General features: G+C 31.6%; 3 protein-coding genes across 6 annotated transcripts; 2 read left to right on the forward strand and 1 right to left on the reverse strand.

Annotated features, from left to right (window-relative positions):
• Nucleotides 1-1,435: 1,435 nt before the first annotated feature.
• On the forward strand, nt 1,436-2,241 carry LOC101492633 (auxin-responsive protein SAUR32). Its single transcript, XM_004494795.4, has one exon. The coding sequence runs from the start codon at nt 1,747-1,749 to the stop codon at nt 2,026-2,028; it is 282 nt and encodes a 93-aa protein (XP_004494852.1). The 5' UTR covers nt 1,436-1,746; the 3' UTR covers nt 2,029-2,241.
• A 1,809-nt stretch (nt 2,242-4,050) lies between these two features.
• LOC101492964 (CDPK-related kinase 3) lies at nt 4,051-11,017 on the reverse strand. Of its 2 annotated transcripts, XM_012714258.2 has the most exons (12): nt 10,765-11,017; nt 9,894-10,525; nt 8,505-8,635; nt 8,049-8,090; nt 7,762-7,870; nt 7,548-7,626; nt 6,614-6,910; nt 6,107-6,216; nt 5,322-5,429; nt 5,131-5,193; nt 4,570-4,737; nt 4,051-4,489 (listed from the first exon to the last, which is right to left on the reverse strand). In XM_012714258.2, the coding sequence occupies exons 2-12, from the start codon at nt 10,428-10,430 to the stop codon at nt 4,352-4,354; spliced, it is 1,782 nt and encodes a 593-aa protein (XP_012569712.1). In that variant the 5' UTR covers nt 10,431-10,525; nt 10,765-11,017; the 3' UTR covers nt 4,051-4,351. The 2 variants fall into 2 exon arrangements, with proteins under 2 accessions (XP_012569712.1, XP_004494853.1); XM_004494796.4 differs by lacking the exon at nt 10,765-11,017 and having other exon boundaries at nt 9,894-10,721.
• Nucleotides 11,018-15,663: 4,646 nt separating this feature from the next.
• On the forward strand, nt 15,664-20,565 carry LOC101493299 (probable protein S-acyltransferase 12). 3 transcript variants are annotated; one of them, XR_003472008.1, is made up of 7 exons: nt 15,664-16,125; nt 16,222-16,465; nt 17,010-17,101; nt 17,463-17,592; nt 17,679-17,783; nt 18,385-18,450; nt 20,123-20,565. XR_003472008.1 is itself a non-coding variant. In XM_004494797.3 (7 exons), exons 1-7 carry the CDS (start codon nt 15,679-15,681, stop codon nt 20,237-20,239), a joined length of 1,182 nt encoding a protein of 393 aa, XP_004494854.2. In that variant the 5' UTR covers nt 15,664-15,678; the 3' UTR covers nt 20,240-20,565. The 3 variants fall into 3 exon arrangements, 2 of the variants coding, with proteins under 2 accessions (XP_004494854.2, XP_073222794.1); XM_004494797.3 differs by having other exon boundaries at nt 17,698-17,783; XM_073366693.1 differs by lacking the exon at nt 20,123-20,565 and adding an exon at nt 19,332-19,485 and having other exon boundaries at nt 17,698-17,783.
• Nucleotides 20,566-22,195: the final 1,630 nt, after the last annotated feature.

A 22,195-nucleotide genomic window follows, 5' to 3' on the forward strand; every position in this document is an offset into this window, starting at 1 on the left:
ACTGTATTTTTTTAACACTTTCAACCATATTCATCAAATAAAAAAAAATTGATTTTGATCTTAACTACTTTCATTCCACAATAAATAAGTAGTAAATTGTAAATACTACAAGTTATTGACCATGTCCTACAAATTAAGAAACATGTAAAAATGAAATATAGAAAATAATACTTTGATCGAAATATATTATTAATGCAAAATGATAAATATTGAATTGTAAGTGGTGTAATTTTTGTACAATCTTTAGTACAATTTTTTATATAACTTTTGTTACAAATAAGGCAGATATTGTAAGACAGAAAAAGTAATAGAATTGATAGAAGAGAGTAATAAATAGTAAACATATGATAAAAAAAGAAGTATTAATGTTTTATTTATATTTAAAACAAGACACAATTTGAGACAAATTTGGTTTTTATAAAACAATTGTCGCATTTACTTGTTTTACACAAATTAAGAAAAAATCATAAATAAACAAAAGATAATAGATATTTATTGAGTTACCCTTATTAAAAATTAGTCTGTTAACCATTATCAAAAATATAAAATTAAATAATATAAATTAAAAGTTATGCATATAACATTTTTTTTTTCTTTGAAAAAATCAAAACGAAATATACTCATAAACTAAACACTACACATCACAAGAAATGTTATGTGCAAGAATAAGTCTTACCAAGTTCTAACTTATGATGCCAAAATGGTGACTCCTAATCACGTAGCACTTATACAAATCACTTATAAATATCATAACTATATCCCAATAGTTTACATTTCTAGAGCCTAATTGACAAAAAATAACAGTACGACACAATTTTCACATTGACCACACACCACTTCTAATCAAATACAAAAGAGAATATTCGTTTGACCCTTCCTCCTTGAACCAAACCAACAAACTATGACCTATTGGCAAATTTATCTGTACTATATGACTTGCAAATCGCATTTGACCATAGTGTATGCATTCCAAAAATATATGTTGAATTGTTTCCTCTGCCCCACCACAACTACAAATACACTAATTAATGGACACAATTGAAACAAATGGTAATTTATTTTATATAGAAAACTAAAAAAATATAATTATTTTTACAAATATCATAATTATTGTGGCATGGATATAGTATTTCTTAAGTTATATATATAAAGTTGTGATTTATTAAAGACGTTTCCCATAACATATAATTAAAATTAAACTTAAAATATATATATTTTTTTTTATAAAAAAGTAAAGAAACTAGGGGAGTTTGGACACGTGAGTATATAATATTAAGAGAGTGATGTGATGAGCACATCTGTCCTTGATCGTACGGATATAAAGTTGACATGGTAAAAGGTCAAGTTGCATCCGATTCTAACCCACTAACACACAATACGAGATTTCTAATTAGTGCGTCCACAAAATATGCCTACGATCATGAAAGTTAGTAAAATCAAACGGTGTAGAATCCAAGTTATTAATCAGTGTTGACACAAAGCACAACAAAATTTCTCAATCTGTCGTATAAATCCCCGCAGAGTCCTTCGCATTTCCAATGCGTTTCTTATTTTTTTGTCGAAAGTGATTATATCAACCATGTCCATGTACTTTCCAACACCCTTAAATCCATGTCTTTATTACTTGTTTTCTGTTAAGGTTTTCTCTTGAAACACACTCAAACAGAGACACACACATTAGAAAAACTTGGTTCCTTTTTTCTTCTTCTTCTTTTTGGTGTTCTGTTTTTTGTTGTTGTTGCAGAGATGAAGAGTGGTGAGAAGTGTGTGAAGAAGCAAGGTGTACCAAAAGGGTGTCTTGCAATCAAAGTGGGTCAAGGAGAAGAACAACAAAGATTCGTTGTGCCAGTTATGTATTTCAACCACCCACTTTTCATGCATCTTCTCAAAGAAGCAGAGGAAGAATTTGGATTTGATCAGAAAGGAACAATAACAATTCCTTGTCATGTTGAAGAGTTCAGAAACATAAGAGGTTTGATTGATAGGGAAAAGTCTTTTCATCATCATACTCGTTGTTTTGGCTTCTGAATTTTGAAGTTTGAAAACCATACTTGATTGATTTGGTGTTGTAAATTCTTGCTTTTTTACTTTGTTAGTTGAGTGGTGATGGTGGAGATGACGATGATGATGACGACACCATGTTGTTAATTAATTACTTGTTACTTATGTATTTACTTGTTTTACTTTTGTAAGGAATTGTACTAAAAAATTATAATGAAAAGAAGAAAAAAATTCATGCTTTTTCTTTTCTCTTTTTTCCTTCTTGATATTTAATTTAATGAAAGACTAAAAAATGAATTTAGTTCCTTACAAAATTTTAATTATTCAAATTAGTGATAATTTTTTACTAATAATGAAAAGAAGAATAAATACTGTAGATGCTTTTCTTCTTATTTTCCTTACTTTTGTTTCGTGATGAATTTGTCACCATTGAATGGAATTTGAGTAATAAGAGCACTACTCAATTTGGAAAAGGAAAGAATTGAAAAGAGGGAAATGACATTCATGTAGGACCAAAACGATTTCTATCTTTCGAGTCACTGAATTCAATGTACGTAATCTCTCTCTCCTATATCGCCACAACCAAACATCTACTTTCCTTAAAACTAAGTTTTGAATGTTCTTTTTAGAGCTGAAATAAGTTTGAATCCACTCCACCACCCATCTCTTCATATTCTCTATCCGAGGTTGTGTTGGGTCGCCTTTGACGATCGATGCTTGTATTTACTACAATTTCAAGGGAGGATTGAATATTAGACAAGAATATTAGACATGAAACATTTTAAACCTCACAATAATATTTTAGTAAAATTATGCAAAATTTATTTTGTAGGCATATTTTGAAAATAAAATTATTTATTAAATGTAATCAATTTAATGTAATATTTTTTTCATTTGAAACTCTTAAGAGTACTTTACAACTCATTGAAAGATTTAGAGTTTGTTTGTTTGAATCCTAAAAACTCTTCTTTAGCATTTTAAAATTTAAAAATTAAAAATTTGTTTGGATTATTTGTTTTTAAAAAATGTTTTGTAAAACTATTTTTAATATTATATTTTTTTAAGTTAAAAAAAAAACAGATAAATGATGTTTTATTTTTTATTTTTTAACTCTCTAACCAAAAACTATTTTAAAAATTAGAGTTGTCAAACTGATTTTTTTTTTTTAATTTTCTTTTTTTTTCTTTTTTAAAAACAGTTTTTAAAAATTTATTTATGAAATAATTTTAAAAAAATAAAACTCATTCAAACAAGTCCTTATCTATGCAGTTGCATAAACAATACACACAGTTTACATTAAAAAATTAAAATCTATTGATTTAATATTAATTTGCTGATACCAATTTTAGAATTTTCTTTATTAATTTTAATTTAAAAATCAGTAGAATATGAAATATTTGTAACAAGTTCCCCATATGTACCCTTGTAAAAATTGTCAAGCATGGATAATATTTTGTAGGGGCTATACTCTTGAGCTAGGATTGGGCCTGACATAGAGTAGGGGTCCAAAAGGAGACCGGTATGAAAACTAAAACGAATAGATAGAAAGACAAACTCTTTAACTATAACCTAAAATACTACATTATGCTCCTATTAGAACGCTAGACCCTTGACGATGACAGTGACCTAGACTTGTTTTCTAGATGTGGTTAAGGTAAATAATATTAAAATTCCAAAAAAATCCCTTATATGCTAAGGTATGGCTTTGAGGATAGTGCGACCTGGTACAACAGTTAACCAACATAACATTTCATCCCGACACCTCAACAACCACTTGATGATGTTTAATCATGTTGATTGTTAACATCTTTGTCACAAATACCAAAAAGCCCGATGGTTGTTAAGTTGCGTTTTTTGGTTTGCAAACCTTACAAGGAGCTTCTACAAATGTTGAAATGAACACCCTATGGGAGAAGCTTGTACTTGGAAATGTTTCAGCCTCCACTTGGACGGAACCCAAATTTGTACAAGTATATTTTTACACACACATTGAATTCTATTGTCGTCTTAAGAAAAATAATTTCCAGATAACTGCAGTAAAAAATCATATTGACACAAGTTACTTTAATTTTGACTTGGTAAGTCATTTTTGGCATTCACAAAGAAATGAATAAGCATGGGCCCAAACCCATTGGAGCATATATTATCAGCACAACATGGCAGGAGGGGCATTTAACATCAAATTTACTCTCAACATTTCCCATCTTTGCCAACACATTCATTTTATACACATTCCACTTTTCGCCACCTCGAAAGATAAATAATGAAGAAAATAATAATCCTTATAGAATCTATAAATAAACCTATAAATCTTTTTCTCCCACCTTTATATGCCAAAGTGCTCTCAAGACTAACGAGGTCTAGGGTTCGAACTCCGGAGAGTCACGCCATGCAAAAATTTTGTATACCCAAGTAAACTAAGCTTTCCGTCAGTATTTCGAATCCAATCTCTGATAATTGAATATGCTGAAGGACCAAGATTTAGCTCCTGCAGTTAAATTAACAGTATATTTATTAAAAACGGCATAGGGCAGCATAACTGTATGGAAACGAAATTAAAGTGCTTACTCTTGCTAATTCTTCGATCGATATCACACGGTTTCCTTCTATCTCAAAATAATCAAATGCAGTGGTCGCAATATCTTCCCACCTATCAAGTGCCTCCAATTGATATGTGCTAGTTGCAGCTGCACAAAATTCCTCAAAATCCATCTTTCTATAGGCAAGCGGTTCCATCTATAAAATTAATTAACAAACCAAGAGAGAAATATGATTGGTCAAAACGTGGAACTAAGTTTTCACAAAAAAATAATAAATGTTCAGCCAACAAGCAGAAGTTTAGTAGATATAAGTAACTTGTTATAACTGAAAGAACAAGTTTAAGATGAATCATTAATGATTTCCATGAAAAAACTTGCATTCATGAATTTAAAAACAATATGGCATATCACCAACCTAATGTGCACTACTATGTAATTTCACCACATGTAGTAAGAAGACTAATTGATTGGGCCAAATTTCCCAAATGCATATTTAGGAACATCCATGTTGAAAAGATCAAATGCAATGGTTATAAATTCGATAAAAAAAAAAATTGTGCATACATACTAAATACGAATAATGACTCACCGTATGTATGATGTCAAGAACCCTTGACTCCCTCATGGCGTCGGTTGCATGACGTGCAAGAGCCTGCAAGTTCAATATTAGACTGATTAGTAATGATGAATGGTCAAAACTCACACAAAAATTTACAGGGAGCAGCGATCACAAACTCTCAAAAGTGGAAAATCAAATTTAACAGTGAAGCAGAAGATAACCATTTTGAAGTTGTCAAGGGAGATGTGCCCCTCTCTATTTGGTTCCAAAAGTCTGAATTGCGCTCTAAGATACACCAACTGATCCTCTGTCAATGCTTTTGAAAGGGCCTGGAAAAAATAAGTGAAAAGACGAGTAAGAATCCAGTGCAGAAAATAAGTTCCAAAAAATAAATCATTATCAACAAATAATCCTCTAGTTTCAAAATAACAATTAACGTGCACAAATTATGGGGGTGAGGGGTTGGTTTCATCTAAATGACATCACAATGTCTTGCCATGAATAAACTCTAATGACAAAACATTAAAATCCAATTTTTCTTGATGACTTATAGTTCTCTTTGGTTTCCCTCTACTCTAACTAGTGGACTATCCCCCATCTAATCTACAACTACAACCTAATTATAGCTGAAACATCAAATTGAAAATGAAAACAAAATTCCTAGAAAAAGTTCTGTTTTCATTTTATATTTTCACATTGGGTTAAAAGACACCACTTATTTATTTATTTATTTATTTATTTATTTTTTCCTATTTACAAATGTTGTACAAAAACCAGCGAAAACAAATTTTAATTTTCTTTGTTTCCGTTACAAAAATATATATAAAAAACGAAACTAAGAGAAAATAAGTAACAACTTTGTAATTAACAATCAAAACAAGAAATAACAACAACAACAACCACCATGCCTTATCAGTATAGATCAAACGACGCCATAACGGATATCATTAACTCTCCTATGTTTATATCAGTATAAGCATATTCCAATAAATGAAATAAATAATACCTTAACTGCTGCACGCTTGAATGGTGTTGCGTGAAGATAAGACTTCACCAATTTATAAATTAATATATCTAAAGGGATAGGACGGCTTTCATCCCTCAACCAAGGGTGAGCTGCAATTACATAAACATGCATTAATTAGTTTTAAAATTTAATTTGCAATGATAATGTTACTACCACTATGACTATTCCTAATAGAACCAAGAGAGTAATATTTAGCTATCTACCATAGCATTAATACTCAGCTATATGATAAATAACAGAAAGATATTGAAAGCTTTTCATAATACTGATTTATTTTCTTCATTCTGCTGAGGCGTGCAGTTACACAACCAACAAGATGTGTGAATTTATTCAATAAGAATAAATTAATGTCAAAATGTTATACACTTATACTTTGATGACACATACCAAAATTGAGAATCTCATGATGACCCAATTAGAAACATTACAAAGCATATAAAACCGGCTATAGCCGCCATACTGATCTAAATTGATAGGACAACTTACTTAGAGCTTGAGCAGCAGTCATTCTTTTCCTGTAATCCTTGTTTAGGAGCCTTTTAACAAAGTCCTTGGCTTCTGGAGACACGGATGGCCAAGGTAAATCATCGAAGTTGGGATCAGCTCTGAGAACTGTACGAAAGATTCCAGATTCTGTTCGTGCCCAGAATGGTCTACTTCCACATAATAAGATGTAGGTGATAACACCGATACTCCATATATCTGCTTCCACGCTATAAGACCTGTGAAGGACCTCAGGTGCAACATAATATGCACTCCCAACAATGTCATTCAACCGTTCCTCTGTATATCAGCATGGACAAAGGGGACAGTTAAGATTTTTTATATCCATAAAAATATAATGAAGCATGAATGAAAAGAAGCAGCAATCTTCAATAATGAAAAAATGGACGACCCGAGAGACAGAAATAGTGAATACTAAGTACTTTAAGTGTCATGCAGGCAATAAGGGTGAAGACTAGAACCCAGCCATTAAGGCACTACGCATTTTCGAATGTCACGTACAATTAAGGATGTATTTTTCTACATGATATCAGTGGATACAAATGTGAATAACTCATTAGGAAACCAATCTGGTCACACAAACCATTTTCTGTTGTTTTTAGTTTTAAAATATTTAACTCTGAAATATTTCAAGAAGATGCAGATGGATGAAGCATGGAACATCTAATTGACTCTGAAAATAGTGAGACATAAAATCCTATACAAATTTTTGAAAGACAGCAAAAATTAGAATTGACAAAAATAAAATGGCTTAGTAACTAACCATTACAAATACTAATACAACTTAAATGGTCACAAGTCACAACACGTTGTCACTAAAAATTTATGCAAAGCAAGCAATGGCAGTGAAGTGTGCATAATGGTGCAACTTGCCTATTTAACACATTTAATAGAGTAAAAATAGATAATTTATAACCTGGCCGTATGAAGTCAGACAGACCAAAATCAATAAGCTTCATATCAGCATCTTCGCTTCTTGAAGTGAAGAGAAAATTCTGTAAAATTAAAACAGCACAACGAATAATCAAAATTCCTTACATTCTTGTCCAGATAAAATGAAACACACATGAGATTAAAATGAGAGCCACATGTTACAAGTTATTATAGGAAAGAAGATTTAAAGCACAAACCTCAGGCTTCAGGTCACGATGCACAACACCTTGAAGATGGCAAAAGGCAGCTACACTTAGAATCTGCAGAACAATAGCTTTTGCATCCTCCTCTGGATACCTTCCTCCCCTGAAAGAGAAGAGAACATTCTTCAATCAAACTAAAAGAGTATATTGAGTTAAAACAAAAAAACAAAAAAAAAGGACAACCTGGTAAATAAGATTCTAAAATTTATGGGGTTTTACCAGCTATCCCTTCCCCAAAGAAAACCCTCTTTGAAAATCATAATTATAGCAGAAAAACTGACCTTGACAAAATTCTGTCAAGAAGCTCCCCACCTTCACACAATCTGATAAGAAAATAAAATCATAAACATCACTATATGAGTATACCACAATTAGAAGATGCATGTTCAATTGTTTAATTAAACATAGTATCCTCCATCAAAATATATTTTGATTAGAGACTTAGAAATGTTTTACTGAGTATAAAAAAAATTGTGATTAAACCTAAGTCCTAATGTAAAAAAAATCTGAAAAGGAAATGGCACAATGAAGCGAAAAAACTGAGAAACTGGAAATAATTCGCAAAGACTGACAAAAAAGCAATGGATATAAGAAAAACAATGCCCACATTGTAGTTCAAAATGTCCATTTCAGAAAATAAGTACAAAGAAAACATAACAAAGATTCAGTTCTCTAGCAATCTTACACCAAAGTCTCTATAATATAGATGATTATGAAAACAAGAAAAAATGACATACTCCATAACTATGTACACATTATTGGCATCCTCACAAGCATCATGAAATTTGACAAGATGCTTATGGCCCGACAGAGTTTTCAATAGCTTCACCTCCCTGCGAACATCTTCAATTGCTATTGCTGTGGTCATCTGCCAAATGAAGATTATTAAGATGCAGCAAAAAGTTTATGTAACATATCGAAAAAATTACGAATTAAATATAGTTTATAAAGCATGAATTCATGAATTATACAATATGGTAGTGACAACAGTTGCATAAATCATAAGACCAATTATGGCCCAAATAGAAGATATGATTAAAGACATTCCCAAACATATGTTTCGTAATGTATAAGATTGGACAAACAAGGTAAGTAATAATCAAACAATTTCCACGAGGGGGCCAAAATAGGTAAGTAATATTCTTAAACAGCATAAATTCTTTAATTTTATAATACAATTTATGGGTCATATTATTGTTAATGTTGGTTGTGATGCCGATTGTAACATCGTAACAATCCTTTTTGAAACAAGGCGCACCACGCACCGACACCGAATTCGATTCCTGCAAGAGTCGTTTCGCTATTTTTGGTTGCAAAATTTAACAATGGAAATTTTAAAAAAAGAATACTCCTGCGCGAATCGATCCTAGGACCCGTTACATGCACAAACGAGCTTAACCACTGCGACTCTGCACAAGGTGATAAAATAGATGAAAAACATTACATATATTATGCATAAATAACTATCAAATAAAAACTTGAGGGGCAAGGCTCCCTCATATCCCAATGAAGGTCCGCCCCTAATGGTACAAGAAATTAACTGAAGATATCCAGAAGACGAGCAATATGCAAACGACAAAATAGCATATACGTTCCATAAATTTCCAAATCCCTTGATGATATAAATATTCTACGCATCAACATAAACCGACAAAATCAATAAATTTTAGAGTACATTGGTGATTGATGATATATCATTTACAGGTTACAAATTTCAGAACTCCAATCAGACAGGAAACTTCTTAAGGTGATGCAGGACAACTTTCCAATCAGTTCCCAATTCAATTGACACTGTGAAACAATGCAGTAAGCACAATGCATAGGATAACTACATGACAAATAGCAATAGCCTAAGAATCACATACATTTCTGAAAATGAATTAAGCAAAGACCAAAACGAAGTGGCAATTAAGATCAACCTGAATGATCCAAATGCCATCACAATAATCCAAAGTAATCACAACCAACTCCACCAGACAACCAACATACATACAAATAGATAATTGAAAGAAGAAAAAAAAACTAAAATCAAGTTATGAAATCAAATAAGATTAAGGTAGATATATAAAATTAGGGAGGAATTGGAATTGGAATTGGATTTGGATATGGATTGAGGGCATGCTTACCTTGGACTTGGAAATGATTTTAACAGCAACAGGTTGGTCTTTAAGATCACCCTTCTTAGCCCTAGCAGAACAAGTATGACCAAAATGCCCTCGCCCCACTTCTTTCCCCAACTCATACTTAGCTCCAAAATTCTTGCTATAACCGAAGCTCTTATCCAACGACTGTGAATCACCTTCCACTCCACTCTCCTCCGGAATTGGTCCCTCCTTCGGCTTCGCCTTCCCTAACCTCTTCGCTAAAGACTCCCTTATGTGTTTTGCTGGAGAAGGCGGCGGAAACGGTCGTCGGAAAAATCTTCTCGGCGTCGACGCCCTAGCTGGCGACGGACTCGGGTTTGCGCCGTGAGGGTATGGACTAGGCCATGGACTGGCGTGCGAGGAGGAACGAGCCGGGGTGTTCTTAACCGACGGAGTTCCATTGGCGGCGGATGGCAGCGGAGAACGATTGCCGTCATCGGAGGCGGCAATTATGGTGGTTACGTTGGGGTCACGGTCGTTACCGGCGTTGGGAATTGTCTTCCCGTAACACTGACCCATCGCGACGACGGAGTTTGTTTTTGTTTGATCAAAGTCCGTACATTCCAGAAGATTCTACTCCGATCCGCTTCTTCTAAGCAAAACAGTGAGATCTGCTGAAAGAAAACGATAAAACAAAAGAATTTTGGAGTCAGGTAGAGTGAGAGAGAGTTTAAGAGAGAGAAAGAGACAGAGACAGAAACACCCACACGAAGAAGAACCAAAAACAAAAAATAAATAAAATTAAAATTAAATAAAATAAAAGGTAAAGCAGACAAGGTCTGTTCTGTGTTACAAGTAACAAACAAACACAAAACAATTGGGGTGACTGAATTAGTGAGTGGGGAATTATAACCAGCTTCGCATCTCTGCCGCTTCGCCTAATCTCATCCGTTCATTAATTTCCCTCTTACTTTTATTTTATTACGTAGGGGTGTTTCCTTTTTATTGGGATGTGTAGATTAAAAATATATTTTGTTTCCGTTATTTGTTATTTGTAATGGGTGTAAACAGAGATTTAAGAAGGAGGTGTAGGGTAGTGGGTGGTGGATGGGAAGGTAGAGGATAAAAGTGCTTTCGCTAAAGACGATTCCAAGGAATCAGAGCTGACGAAATCGCAGTAATAAAACAGAACACAGCCAGGTCCGAAGCTTCGAAAAAATGAGATATTCTGTGTGTGTGTGGGACGGACTTGGTAATCATCTTTTCTCACTTTTTTTTGTGAGTCATTGCTTCCTATGAACGGGGTCAGACTAAATTAGGTTCACAATTAATGCCGTTTAAGAAATATATTATGTATAAAAAATAAATTAGAGAAATGATTGATTATTAAATAACTACAATTCTCTTTTATTTATTTGATAAAAAAATAAAGTTAAAAAAGTAATACAAATTTTTTTATTGTTTTTTATTTATTTTCTTGACCGTCACTAAAAATGAGTATATCTTTAAGTTGATATTTTATTTAGATTCATCTTTTAGTGATAGTTTACCACATTGTTTATTTTTTATGTTTAATTGAATACAAAATAAAATAAATATATATTTAGTGAATGACAAAAAAAAATGTACTTTAATTTTTTGAATAAAAAAGTGGTACATTAATTTTTTTTATAAATTTAGGTAAGTTATTAATTAAATCTATTATTTTAATTTAATTTAGCAGTTAATAAAAAAATTAACAATTACTTTTGTTAAAAGTGTATGAATATTAAGAGTATTCACATTCAATCCAATATAAATCGAAAAATCAAAAATTGAAAAATAAACCAAACCAAAAAATTGAAAGTGGAAAAAAAAATTAAGTAAATTTGATTGGTTTTTCAATTTCTATATTGAAAACCGATCTAATCCAAACCAAAAATATATTAACATGCATATGTATATACTATGTTAAATGTACATTTTTATATTTCCAAAGATTCTATTAAATGTTTACATAATAATGTACGATTATATTTCTTTCTTTTACTGAACATTTCATTTTTTTTTCCTTCTAGCCTATAAACACTATATAACTTTTTTGAATGTACTACTTTATTTGTTTTATGATGTTTGATATTTTTTCCTTTAGTTATTAAACTTTTTTGTAATTATTTTTTATAAAAAAATATATTTTTCTAAGAGATACATAATACAAAATAATATACTATAAACAATAATTAAAACTAAAAATAGTCTAATCCAAACTGATAAAATCAAAGAGAAACTTGGATCGAGAGACAAATAGAGAGCAGCGAAAAAACGTTGGTGGAGAGGACCCTTTTGCATGTCAGGCAAGTAATGCGTAACGTTTATCAGTTTCATTTCTTCGCTTTGCTTTTCTCTTTGGCAATGGTTTTGTATTTTCTCTTTCAGCTGTAAACTTTATTTTGATGGTTTTGCGAGGCACTCCTTGTATTAGTTTACCCGTTTTTAATACATGTTTTTGGTTTGTTAAATAAAATATTTCATACATGAAACTAATCCATCTATCGAGTTTTGCTTTGATAAACTCATAGGCGAATTCTAGTTATCTAAAGTGAAGCATGGAGCAAACTGTCTGTGAGTGAGAAAAGAAAATGGTCTACAATTCTAAAAAAATGGTGGTAAATTATAGTAATATATATCTATGCTTCATTAGGAAAGTGTTGTGAAACGTAATAAATTGCACACAAAAAAAGCATTTTAAAGTGAGAGCTTCCATGGTCCAGTAGTTTTTTGTTTAAGTAAATTTTTTTTGAACTAATATATTTATTTAAAGAGTTATGCTATTTAATACGAAGGAATTTAAAAAAAAAAATATTTAATTTATTAGAACTTAGTCAAGAATCATCTCTAGATTTAATAAAAATTATGAAAGTGACAGTGGAAAAAAACTGATTTCAAACATTTATATATTATTATTATTTTCACTTTCTTACCATTCAATACCTTATTTAAATAAGATTTTTAGATATTTTTTTAACCATTTTTTAATAATCATAATTTACATGTACCTAGCTACAATATTTACTATAAATTCAAAAAGTAAAAAAATTAAAAGTGATTTCAAGACTCACAAAAACTTAGTTAATGTTTTTAATTATATATTATTAATTTTCCTTTAAAAAAATAAAAATATTGTTTTAATTGGTTTTGCAAAAAAACAAATAAGACGGTTAATTAAAAAAAGACGAAATCGCATAAATTTCGTTTTAAAGTTAATTACCTGAATGATAAAAATATATATATATTAGAAAATAGATAGAAGAGTCGAACTATGAAGAGTATGTGTTGTGGTGGGAGCATTTGCGCCATGTAAAATATAGACTAAAACTCTTTTAAAAAAAATTGAATCTATAATATTTACATGTAACTATTTACATGTATTTGTTGCTTCGTGGGACTGGGATCCCATCATTGTTAGGTGCATCAAGTTTAATACTTCTTCATACATATACTAGTATGTACTAGTACCACTTAATTGCTTCCTGGCATCCCAACCTTCTTTGGATATTAGTTGTTGTTGTAGTTGTGATTGTGAACCTTTTGATAGCTCATGTCTTTAATTGTATGAGTTGTGGGAATAGAAGATAACCTACTTTTGTTTCTCTTATTCCATATGCATGTGTCTTGGTTATTGTTGGGGTTTGGGCACTTTATCTACTTTACTATTTCTATGAGGCATATGCGTGTCTTTCAAATTAATGAAGTTGTTTGTTGTCTAGTGCGTAACTACTCTGTTTATGGACGCCCTAAGCATAAGCCTTCATTTTAGGCCTAAAAATTATTTTTATATAACAAATAACTTTGTCCAAGTTAAAAATTGTTTAGTGTAGGTAAATAAAGTACATAAAATTAACTATGTTTTTTTTTAAGAAAAAAATAATAAATAAACGTACATAAAATTAACTAAGTTGTTGCATAACATAATTGACAAATTACTCTATTTTAAAGTCTTGAGATCCCATTCGAATTCAGTTCAACTAAAAAAATGCATTAAAATAAGTCACACTTGAAAATTTGCCAGACCTGCAATTATATTTGATGGCTCTAATTCACACTAGTCGTTATTTTCTTACTTGATGTAATCAAATAGTAGTTGTTTTTTGTGATAATGCTTGGTACCAACATTTTTTGTTGGCAAGTCTCTGTTTTCAAGCATTTAAATGATTTTGTGATTTTTTATTTATTTTTCTTTAGCAGCTAATCTTACATTTGTGGCAACAGATATTATGACATTATAAATGTATTGAATTAAGATTAAGATAATGACATTTGTAGAATCCTTTCTCACAATATTAATGCATCAAACCATATAGTTGGTGACTTCATATTTGTTCCATGTTCAGAATTGTAGTAATTGTTGATAAATGATACGACATACTCCTTAAATAAATAAATTAAGTTGTAGGTCCAACAATGTCCATGTTAACGATAGTTTATGATGTATAAAGAAATACCAAGCAATATGTTAAAATGCATAAAGAAATAGAGTTTACATGTAGTACCACATAGGACCAACTCAAGCATAAGGCAACTCAAACTCTTGCTTTAGGCCTCTTAATTTTGGCCCAAATAGAAGGCACCAGACATTCATGTTTTGTCAATATATATAAATATAAATAAATAAATGGGATTAAATAGATTGTCAAATTAATTGATTAGTTCATCCGCCAAATGCAATAAGTTTTTTTTTTTTTTACTTTTAGATTTTAGGAATGAGACTCTAGTATTTTAGAGTTCAATTGAGAGATAAAAAAAAATTAATTTATAATTATTTTAATCGAACAATAGATTTTTTATTCATTGTGATTGAACCTCAATTGCATTGCTAAATCTATTTGTATTATATTTTTTTAAATCATTTTAAACAAAATAAATTATTTATTTATTTTATTTTTAATATTAAGAGATACTTTCTTAAACTTACTTCCATCAAATCAAAATATAGATAAATAAACAATACTGTTACACTGATTGAGAGTGAAATATTATCGATATACGTACAGGCACACATGAGTAATCAATATATTTGCACATCCACTATTTTCACTAAACAAACTCCCCTTAAAAATGATAATTTTATTTTGTAATTTAATTTTATGAGACCCGCTTCTGAATCAAACACTAAAATTGAAGTTGTGTTCTCCAATCATGTATTTTTTCTACAAATCAAACCGTCTTGAAAATATTGGATTGCCTCGAGTATCACACGAGTATCCCAGTTGAAGTTACCAACCCGTATATTACATAAAAAATTAACAATATGGGTTTTGTATATTGATCCACGAAAATAAAGTAATAATTGCATTAGCTATGTGTCCATATACACAGCGCGGATGTTTGTTGGACATAAAACCTCCTTAACCACCTCAAAATTTTAATAATTAAAAAAAATTAATTAAGAACACACGCTACATTTTTGGATCTAAATTTTATTTGCTGTGAATTTGGTAGAGGATATAAAAATCAAATTAATTTTATTTATAGATTGTGAAGTTGCCAATTCCAAAGCTCTTTAAAGTTTTGCTAGTTCCTCTAATTCATTCAATTAAAGGATGGCCATACTAAATCTCAATCTCATTGATATTCTTCGTTGCATCCATCACCATTTGATATGAGCATCAGACAACGTGGGCCTCAAACCAAATCCTCATTCTAAAATAGATAGTTTACTCTCATTATAAATTAAATTAATCGACTCTTAATCAATTAAACTTAATATATATATATATTTTTATAAATTTCACCCTATCTTTTACGATAAAAAATATTTAAAAAATGAGTAATTAAATAAAAAAGAATAATGTGTATAAAGAGTGTATCAAGATATAGAAGTTGTTGGGTGGGAGAAGTGGAAGCTGAAAAGCAAAGTGGTTTGTTGTTATATATGCAATCTGAGAGAGAACTTGAAGAGAAGGAGAGTAAAGTTAAAAGGCAAAGCAAATCCAATTTATCAATCCTGGCTTGGGATAATGATATATGGAAACGGCTTTTCCCGGCACGAAGAAGCTATAAGCGGCTTTCTCCATTCCCTTATTCAGCAAAAATGAGAAACATAAACTTATTTAAACTCTGTTCGGCTCTCAGAGTTATTGGATACTTTATGATCCTTTTATTCGCTGCTATTGTTTTCCTCACTTACTACGCCGTCGTTTTCGTTACATGGGGTCCTCTCTTGTTCCATTCCCCATTCCGATTCTCATCTTCCTCCTTCTTCGCTTTCTTTATTCTCCTCCTCTTTCACACTCTCGTATTCACTCTCAATTCCTTCTTCTAATATCTCCAATTCAATTCTTTATTTCTTTATTTATTTATTTATTTTCGTTATTTGCTTCCTCTATTGCAGCTTGTGCTACTAACGTGGTCTTACTTTATGGTGGTAGTCAACGATCCTGGTTCTGTTCCTTCAAATTGGAGACCAAATCAACAACTTCTAGAAGTAGAGGTTCAAGACCATAATTTACATGTTCCTGTTGCGCCTTCTAATGGAATTGAGCTTCAATCGGATGCCAGAACAACCACACCCTCCGCTGGATACTGTACTCGATGCCAAAACGGCAAGCCGCCGCGTTGTCATCACTGCTCTATTTGTAAATCATTTTCTCTCGTTTTCCTTATTTGCTTTCATTCAATTAGGGTTTGCTCCTCATTTCACTCAATTAATCATGTTTCACATTACTTAGTTACTATTATTTTTATACCATTAATTAATTGACTTGTGTTATTTTGACAACAATTGTAATACTTATTGCACTTCAAATACATACGTTAACTATCCATTGAACACAATTAACCTCGATTTTAAATGTTGTTGGCCACAATTGTTCTTTGTATGTTTGAACACAAATTGTGGTTAATGAATATTATGTATATTTGAGCACCTAAATTTGGATGACTACGAGAATCGTGGTTAATGAAGTTTAAAGTTGTGGTTTATTATGTTCGATACATGGTTAATGAGTTGCAAGTTGCAACACCTTGTTATATTCACTAACCATTCACTGAACTTAATTAACCACATATTTAAATTGCGTTAACCAGTTAAATTGTTGTCAACTTTGTGTGTCAAAATATCATTTATGTAATTAATTTATAATGAAACATGTCATATAAAAGCCTTGCTCATTCCTGTAGGTCAAAGGTGTGTTCTTAAAATGGATCATCATTGTATTTGGGTCGTCAATTGTGTTGGGGCACGAAACTACAAGTATTTTCTCCTCTTCTTGGTAATTTTTCTTCTTTTTTTCATTCTGTCCTTCCTATTAATAGCCAGACATAGTTGTTGAAGGCCTTTGTTTCTTTTAATCCAATAGAAGTTCATATATATCAATTCCTTAAGCCATTGCTTTTGTGAATCTATCCATTGAAATAGCTAGGGAAACATTTGTTTATCCGACGGTTGTTAGCAAGTGCACGTAACAACGAAACTCTATTAAGAGATTTGTGGATTTGCATTGGTATAACGATAATGTATGTGTCATTTACTAACCTGAACAGAAAGTATAGGCAGTGCTATAAGCGATTGAGTGACTTGCTACTTCTAGTATGTTTTTCCTAACTTTCTTTTTTCTCCCCCACAATTTGTAGCTGTATACATTCCTTGAGACAACACTGGATTGCTTAGCTCTGATCCCTAGTTTTATCAGATTCTTTGGTGGAACCAAGTATAGGCACCCATTGACTCCTGGGGGCTTTGCTGCCATTTTCTTGGCTTCTAGTAAGTATAATCAGTCTTCTTGTATAAACCAATAGTTGCTCAGACAAGCTTTATTGCATTGTCGTGACTATTATTGCTCCTTACAGATTGTGTGGCTTGATGCAGTTCTCAATTTAGCCTTTGCGCTGAGTCTTCTCTGTTTCGTAGTTATGCATTTATCTCTTCTGTTAAGCAACACAACTTCAGTTGAGGTAATCAATACAATGTTATTTTTTTACTTACCCTGTTTGAATTGTCCGTTCTATTGTTTATGCATTTATCTTGTCAAATTGTGTCTGAGACCCCACATATTCTTGTTCTTGACATAGGATTCTTGCCAACCTATTTTTAAGCTTTTACAACAGAATCATCAAAATAGTTAGGTCATCAAAATGACGGGGTTAAGTATTTGGGGGCTACTTTTTGTTTCACTTAGTTATTTCATTTGTCATCTATCCATTCCTTATTCTGTAATTGGCATTGACATTTTACAAAAGCCTGGTACACGAATTATCAGGTAAAATCAACTTGGCAGTGTTTTCAGAAAACTTAGGGCCCATTTTCATCTCATGTTTCCTGTTTTCATTTTCATTTCAACTAATAAACATAAACATTTTCATTTTCTACATGTGTCATTCATCTCCTTATTAGCAATTTGAAATGAACATGTATTTTAGAAAACGGAAATGGAATTTTTTTTATAGAAAGTAAACGGGGCCTAAGATATCAGCATTGTATGTTCTCAATTTTTCCTCTTGTAGCTTAGTGCTTTCTTTTATCTAAAAAAGGTTATTTGGAAAAATGATGTTTTAGGTTCATGAAAAGAAAAAAGGGGTCAGGTGGAGGTATGACTTGGGAAGGAAGAAGAATTTTGAGCAGGTAATATCAAACATCAAGTAGCCAAAGACTACAAAATTATGGTGGAACAACAAAATAAAATTGTTTAGCAATATTATTCTACTTTTTATGAGTTAAAACTTCATGACTTAAAAAAGAAAATATGTTATTTATTTTAAAATTTATCTGGTTCAAGTGTATGAACACTAAACAAGGATTAGGTTAAGTGAGGAGTAACATAACAAATTGTTTGAAGAGCTACTTGGTAAGTTTCTGTACTTGAATTAAGATATAGGGAACAAGAATAATGCTATAATGTTCAATTCCTGATTGTTTGCTTATAAGTTGCAAGATTAACTTGCATTTAAGAGATCTCTAAAACCAAGAAAGCGGAAAAAGCGAGAGGAGATAGAGAGTAAATGAGATCATGTAAAAGTATCTACACACCTTTCTGACCTGTTCTCCCTCCCCACACAAAATCTCCATCCTCTAGGAGCAGGAATTTTATCACAGGACAGATCTCTAGCCATTTCTTGTAAATAAAGAATAAAAAAGGAAAGAGATAGAAATAGACGATGAGTGGAACAAAAATAAACGGTGAAGATGCCCTCAGGAGAAGGATGAAGTGTTCAAATTCTCATTTGACAGTTGAAGCAGTTACACAAGATACTTTTCTAAATTGTTTTTATAATTACACATCTGATGTCCCAGGCCCACTTGTTTTAGTGGGCTTCCTCCTAGAATAGGCCTTCAGAATACGAGGCTTATTACTAACAGGCTGACAAGGGCCCGCGAACTGACCTGCACCTGAATTACCTGGTAGCAAATGCAAGTGTGAGTGGGTGATATAAGGTTCATTGATCATTGGGTTGAAAAATAAGTTATAGATAAATTAAGTCTGATGGGTTTTGTTCTCTTAACAGAATTTTGTCAGTGACCAGACCCAAACGTGTAGGTAGCGGTGAGAGTGAAAAAGATGAAGATGGTGGATACAGTGTCATGCAACTAAGATGTCAAGAAGGAACCCCCTTTCTCGAGGTTACAGAAGATTGCAGAAGATAGGGTTGGAAAGAGTTGTTGGTCTTGACCCAGTTTTGAGTCAGGCCAGCGCCCAGCAATACCCGAACCTAGAATTCTAGTCCATTATTGGCCCAAAAATGCTTAAAGAATGGACGTGCCCAAAAACTAACCTGACTCAATATTGACACAAGCTGCAACTGAGTCACCCGCCAAAACCTATGACCTCACTACCCACCCAACTCAAAAGGCCCATTGGATTGAATTGGGCCCTAGATGTCTCTTCGGTTTGGGTCGGATGGGGAATTTGAACTCGAACCCGCCCATTGTCCAGCTCTACTTCCCTGTGACCACAAAACCTAGTTTTAACTTTTAATGATGTTAATGTGATATTTTTGATGTAATTTAACATTAAATCTTCCACTGAAGAAATATCTTCATAAAAGAGATCCTGTAATAATAGTATCATGATCTGTAATTAAATTTATTGATTATATTGATGGCCACAAAAATCATAAGTAATGTGATTTAATTTAATACGAGTTAAAGTCTTCAACGGAGGAATGATTCTGCAAGTGTTTATCAAAAAGTAAAATACTGATAATTTTAACCACAAGATCTCTAATTTAACCAATAGCATGCGAATGCAGTCATTCACTCATGTGGTTTTATGAAGTCTATTTTACCTCTTTTATAGGTATTTGGCACAAAGAAGGCCCTATGGCTGTTCCCATTGTTTTCAGAAGAGGATTTAGACAACATACCTGCACTAAGGGGCATTGAGTTCCCAACACGTTCAGATGTTGATGTATGAAGATCTGGGAGCTTGTGAGTTATAGGTTTGAACTTTGATTTTTATTAGAAAAGATATGTCATTTTCATCTTACTTCATATGGTTCGGCATAGGACATGGAAATGTTGCATTGTGCTTGGTCATATATATATGTCTAAAATGAAAGAATGGTCTAGTAGATTTATGTATGTATGTAATCTTAATTCTTATTATATTCAATTTGTAGTTGTATTGATTATTGTTGTTCTCAGTTTTAAGAATCTGCCATCTGAAGGAGATACAATGTAGATTTGCTTTCGTATGTGAAATTAATTGATCAGAGTGGAACTTTTACTTTTATAAGTCAATGCATTATTCATTTGACTTTTATGTTGTACTTTGTGATATCATTATAGACTTAGACTCTAGAGTTAATCCAAATATTCGATTTGTGAAGGAAATGGGGACCCCAAAATTCGAATGGGAGAGATGGAACCGTTGGTGATAACGGGTGGGGATAAACTGGCATCATGTAATCAAGAAATTAATTTTGTTGTCCAGTTTTTTTTGTTTGACAAGAATAAATTTCATTCGAATGCCAAAATGAGAATAATACAATTAAATTGATTATGAATTGAGACATTTTTCATCCATATTTTGATATCAACAAGAAAATAAAAACCTCATAAATGATCATAAGTATTTCATAAACCAATAAAAAATTTAGTCATGTCTACCAAATTAATTTATTCTACAGTCTCCAGTTGCATTCATCTTCGGAAAAAAAACATATGTTGTCGTTAGTTTATATTGATTATAAGTGATTTTTGGTATAATCAGTTCAATCACATGTTGGTAAAATATGTCTAAAGTTGATAGAGTGATGAATTTGGTGATAGTTTGTATAAATCTCTTATTCAAAATACGAAATTGATCTAATGAATCATTGTGAAGCATTTCAAACACATAAGATGTAAACCAGAAATAAGAGCACTGCATTAAGACAAAAATAAATGGGGCTGTTAGGTTTGGCAGCAGTGGCTTTTCATACGGACCAGTTCATATTGATGGTCTGTTAGCAACAAGATGCACAAAATGGAAATGACGATGGGTTTTATCGAAAATGGATTTTTAACTTTGGTGGTGATCGGTGATTTTGATAACTTTAGTGTATTTAGAGAAGAAATTAGTGATTAAAATAAATAAATAAATAAAAATTATTTGGATGAGTAAAAATGATTAGTTAGGAGAAATATAGAAATAAAGCTACCAATGGTAGATGATGGAAAGGTAGAGAATTTCAATCCACTTTTATGTGTTTTGTCAGTAATTCATTATTATTAATGCTGAAGTGATACTATTAAGATCATATTCAGTGTAAAAACAATTGCTGAAACTGTCATTTGCTGTTTACCTGATTTGTGCAAGGTGCGGGTCTCACATATTAGAGAGGTTCATAAAAGTTCGAATTCAACTTAACTTAATGAAGCTGAAAATTTTGATTTGAAACTGAATAAATAAATCAAGAGTATAAAAATTGAAAATGAAAATTAGATTGGATTTGATTTTTAAAATGGATTCAATTAAATCTAAACTTACAAGGATATATAATTTATTTCTATATCTATCAAACCGCATAATCTTTTTATTCTCTCTAGCAGAACAAAATGGAAACTCATTGCATATAGGAGATGATTTCCAGTTTCCTGATGAGTGATGGTGGACAATTCAATTTAAATAAAAATTAATTAATAAATTACTTTAAAATATGTATAATTTTACTATCATGTCTTGAAATAGCTTTTTTAGAACTCCGAATGGATGTATTATTGGAAAGCAACGTTACGTCATGATCTCTTGGAAATAAATAGAGAATCAAATCAAAGGACAGTTGGAAAATTATGTGTAGGATGAAACCTACCATTAGCTCACAAAAAAAGACTTTGTGACATAGAACATGTGTCTAGTCAATTCTTAAATCCAATTGCTCTGACTTCC

The sequence above is a fragment of the Cicer arietinum genome, chromosome 3 (assembly GCF_000331145.2).
Source record: "Cicer arietinum cultivar CDC Frontier isolate Library 1 chromosome 3, Cicar.CDCFrontier_v2.0, whole genome shotgun sequence".
Classification (NCBI taxonomy): domain Eukaryota; kingdom Viridiplantae; phylum Streptophyta; class Magnoliopsida; order Fabales; family Fabaceae; genus Cicer; species Cicer arietinum.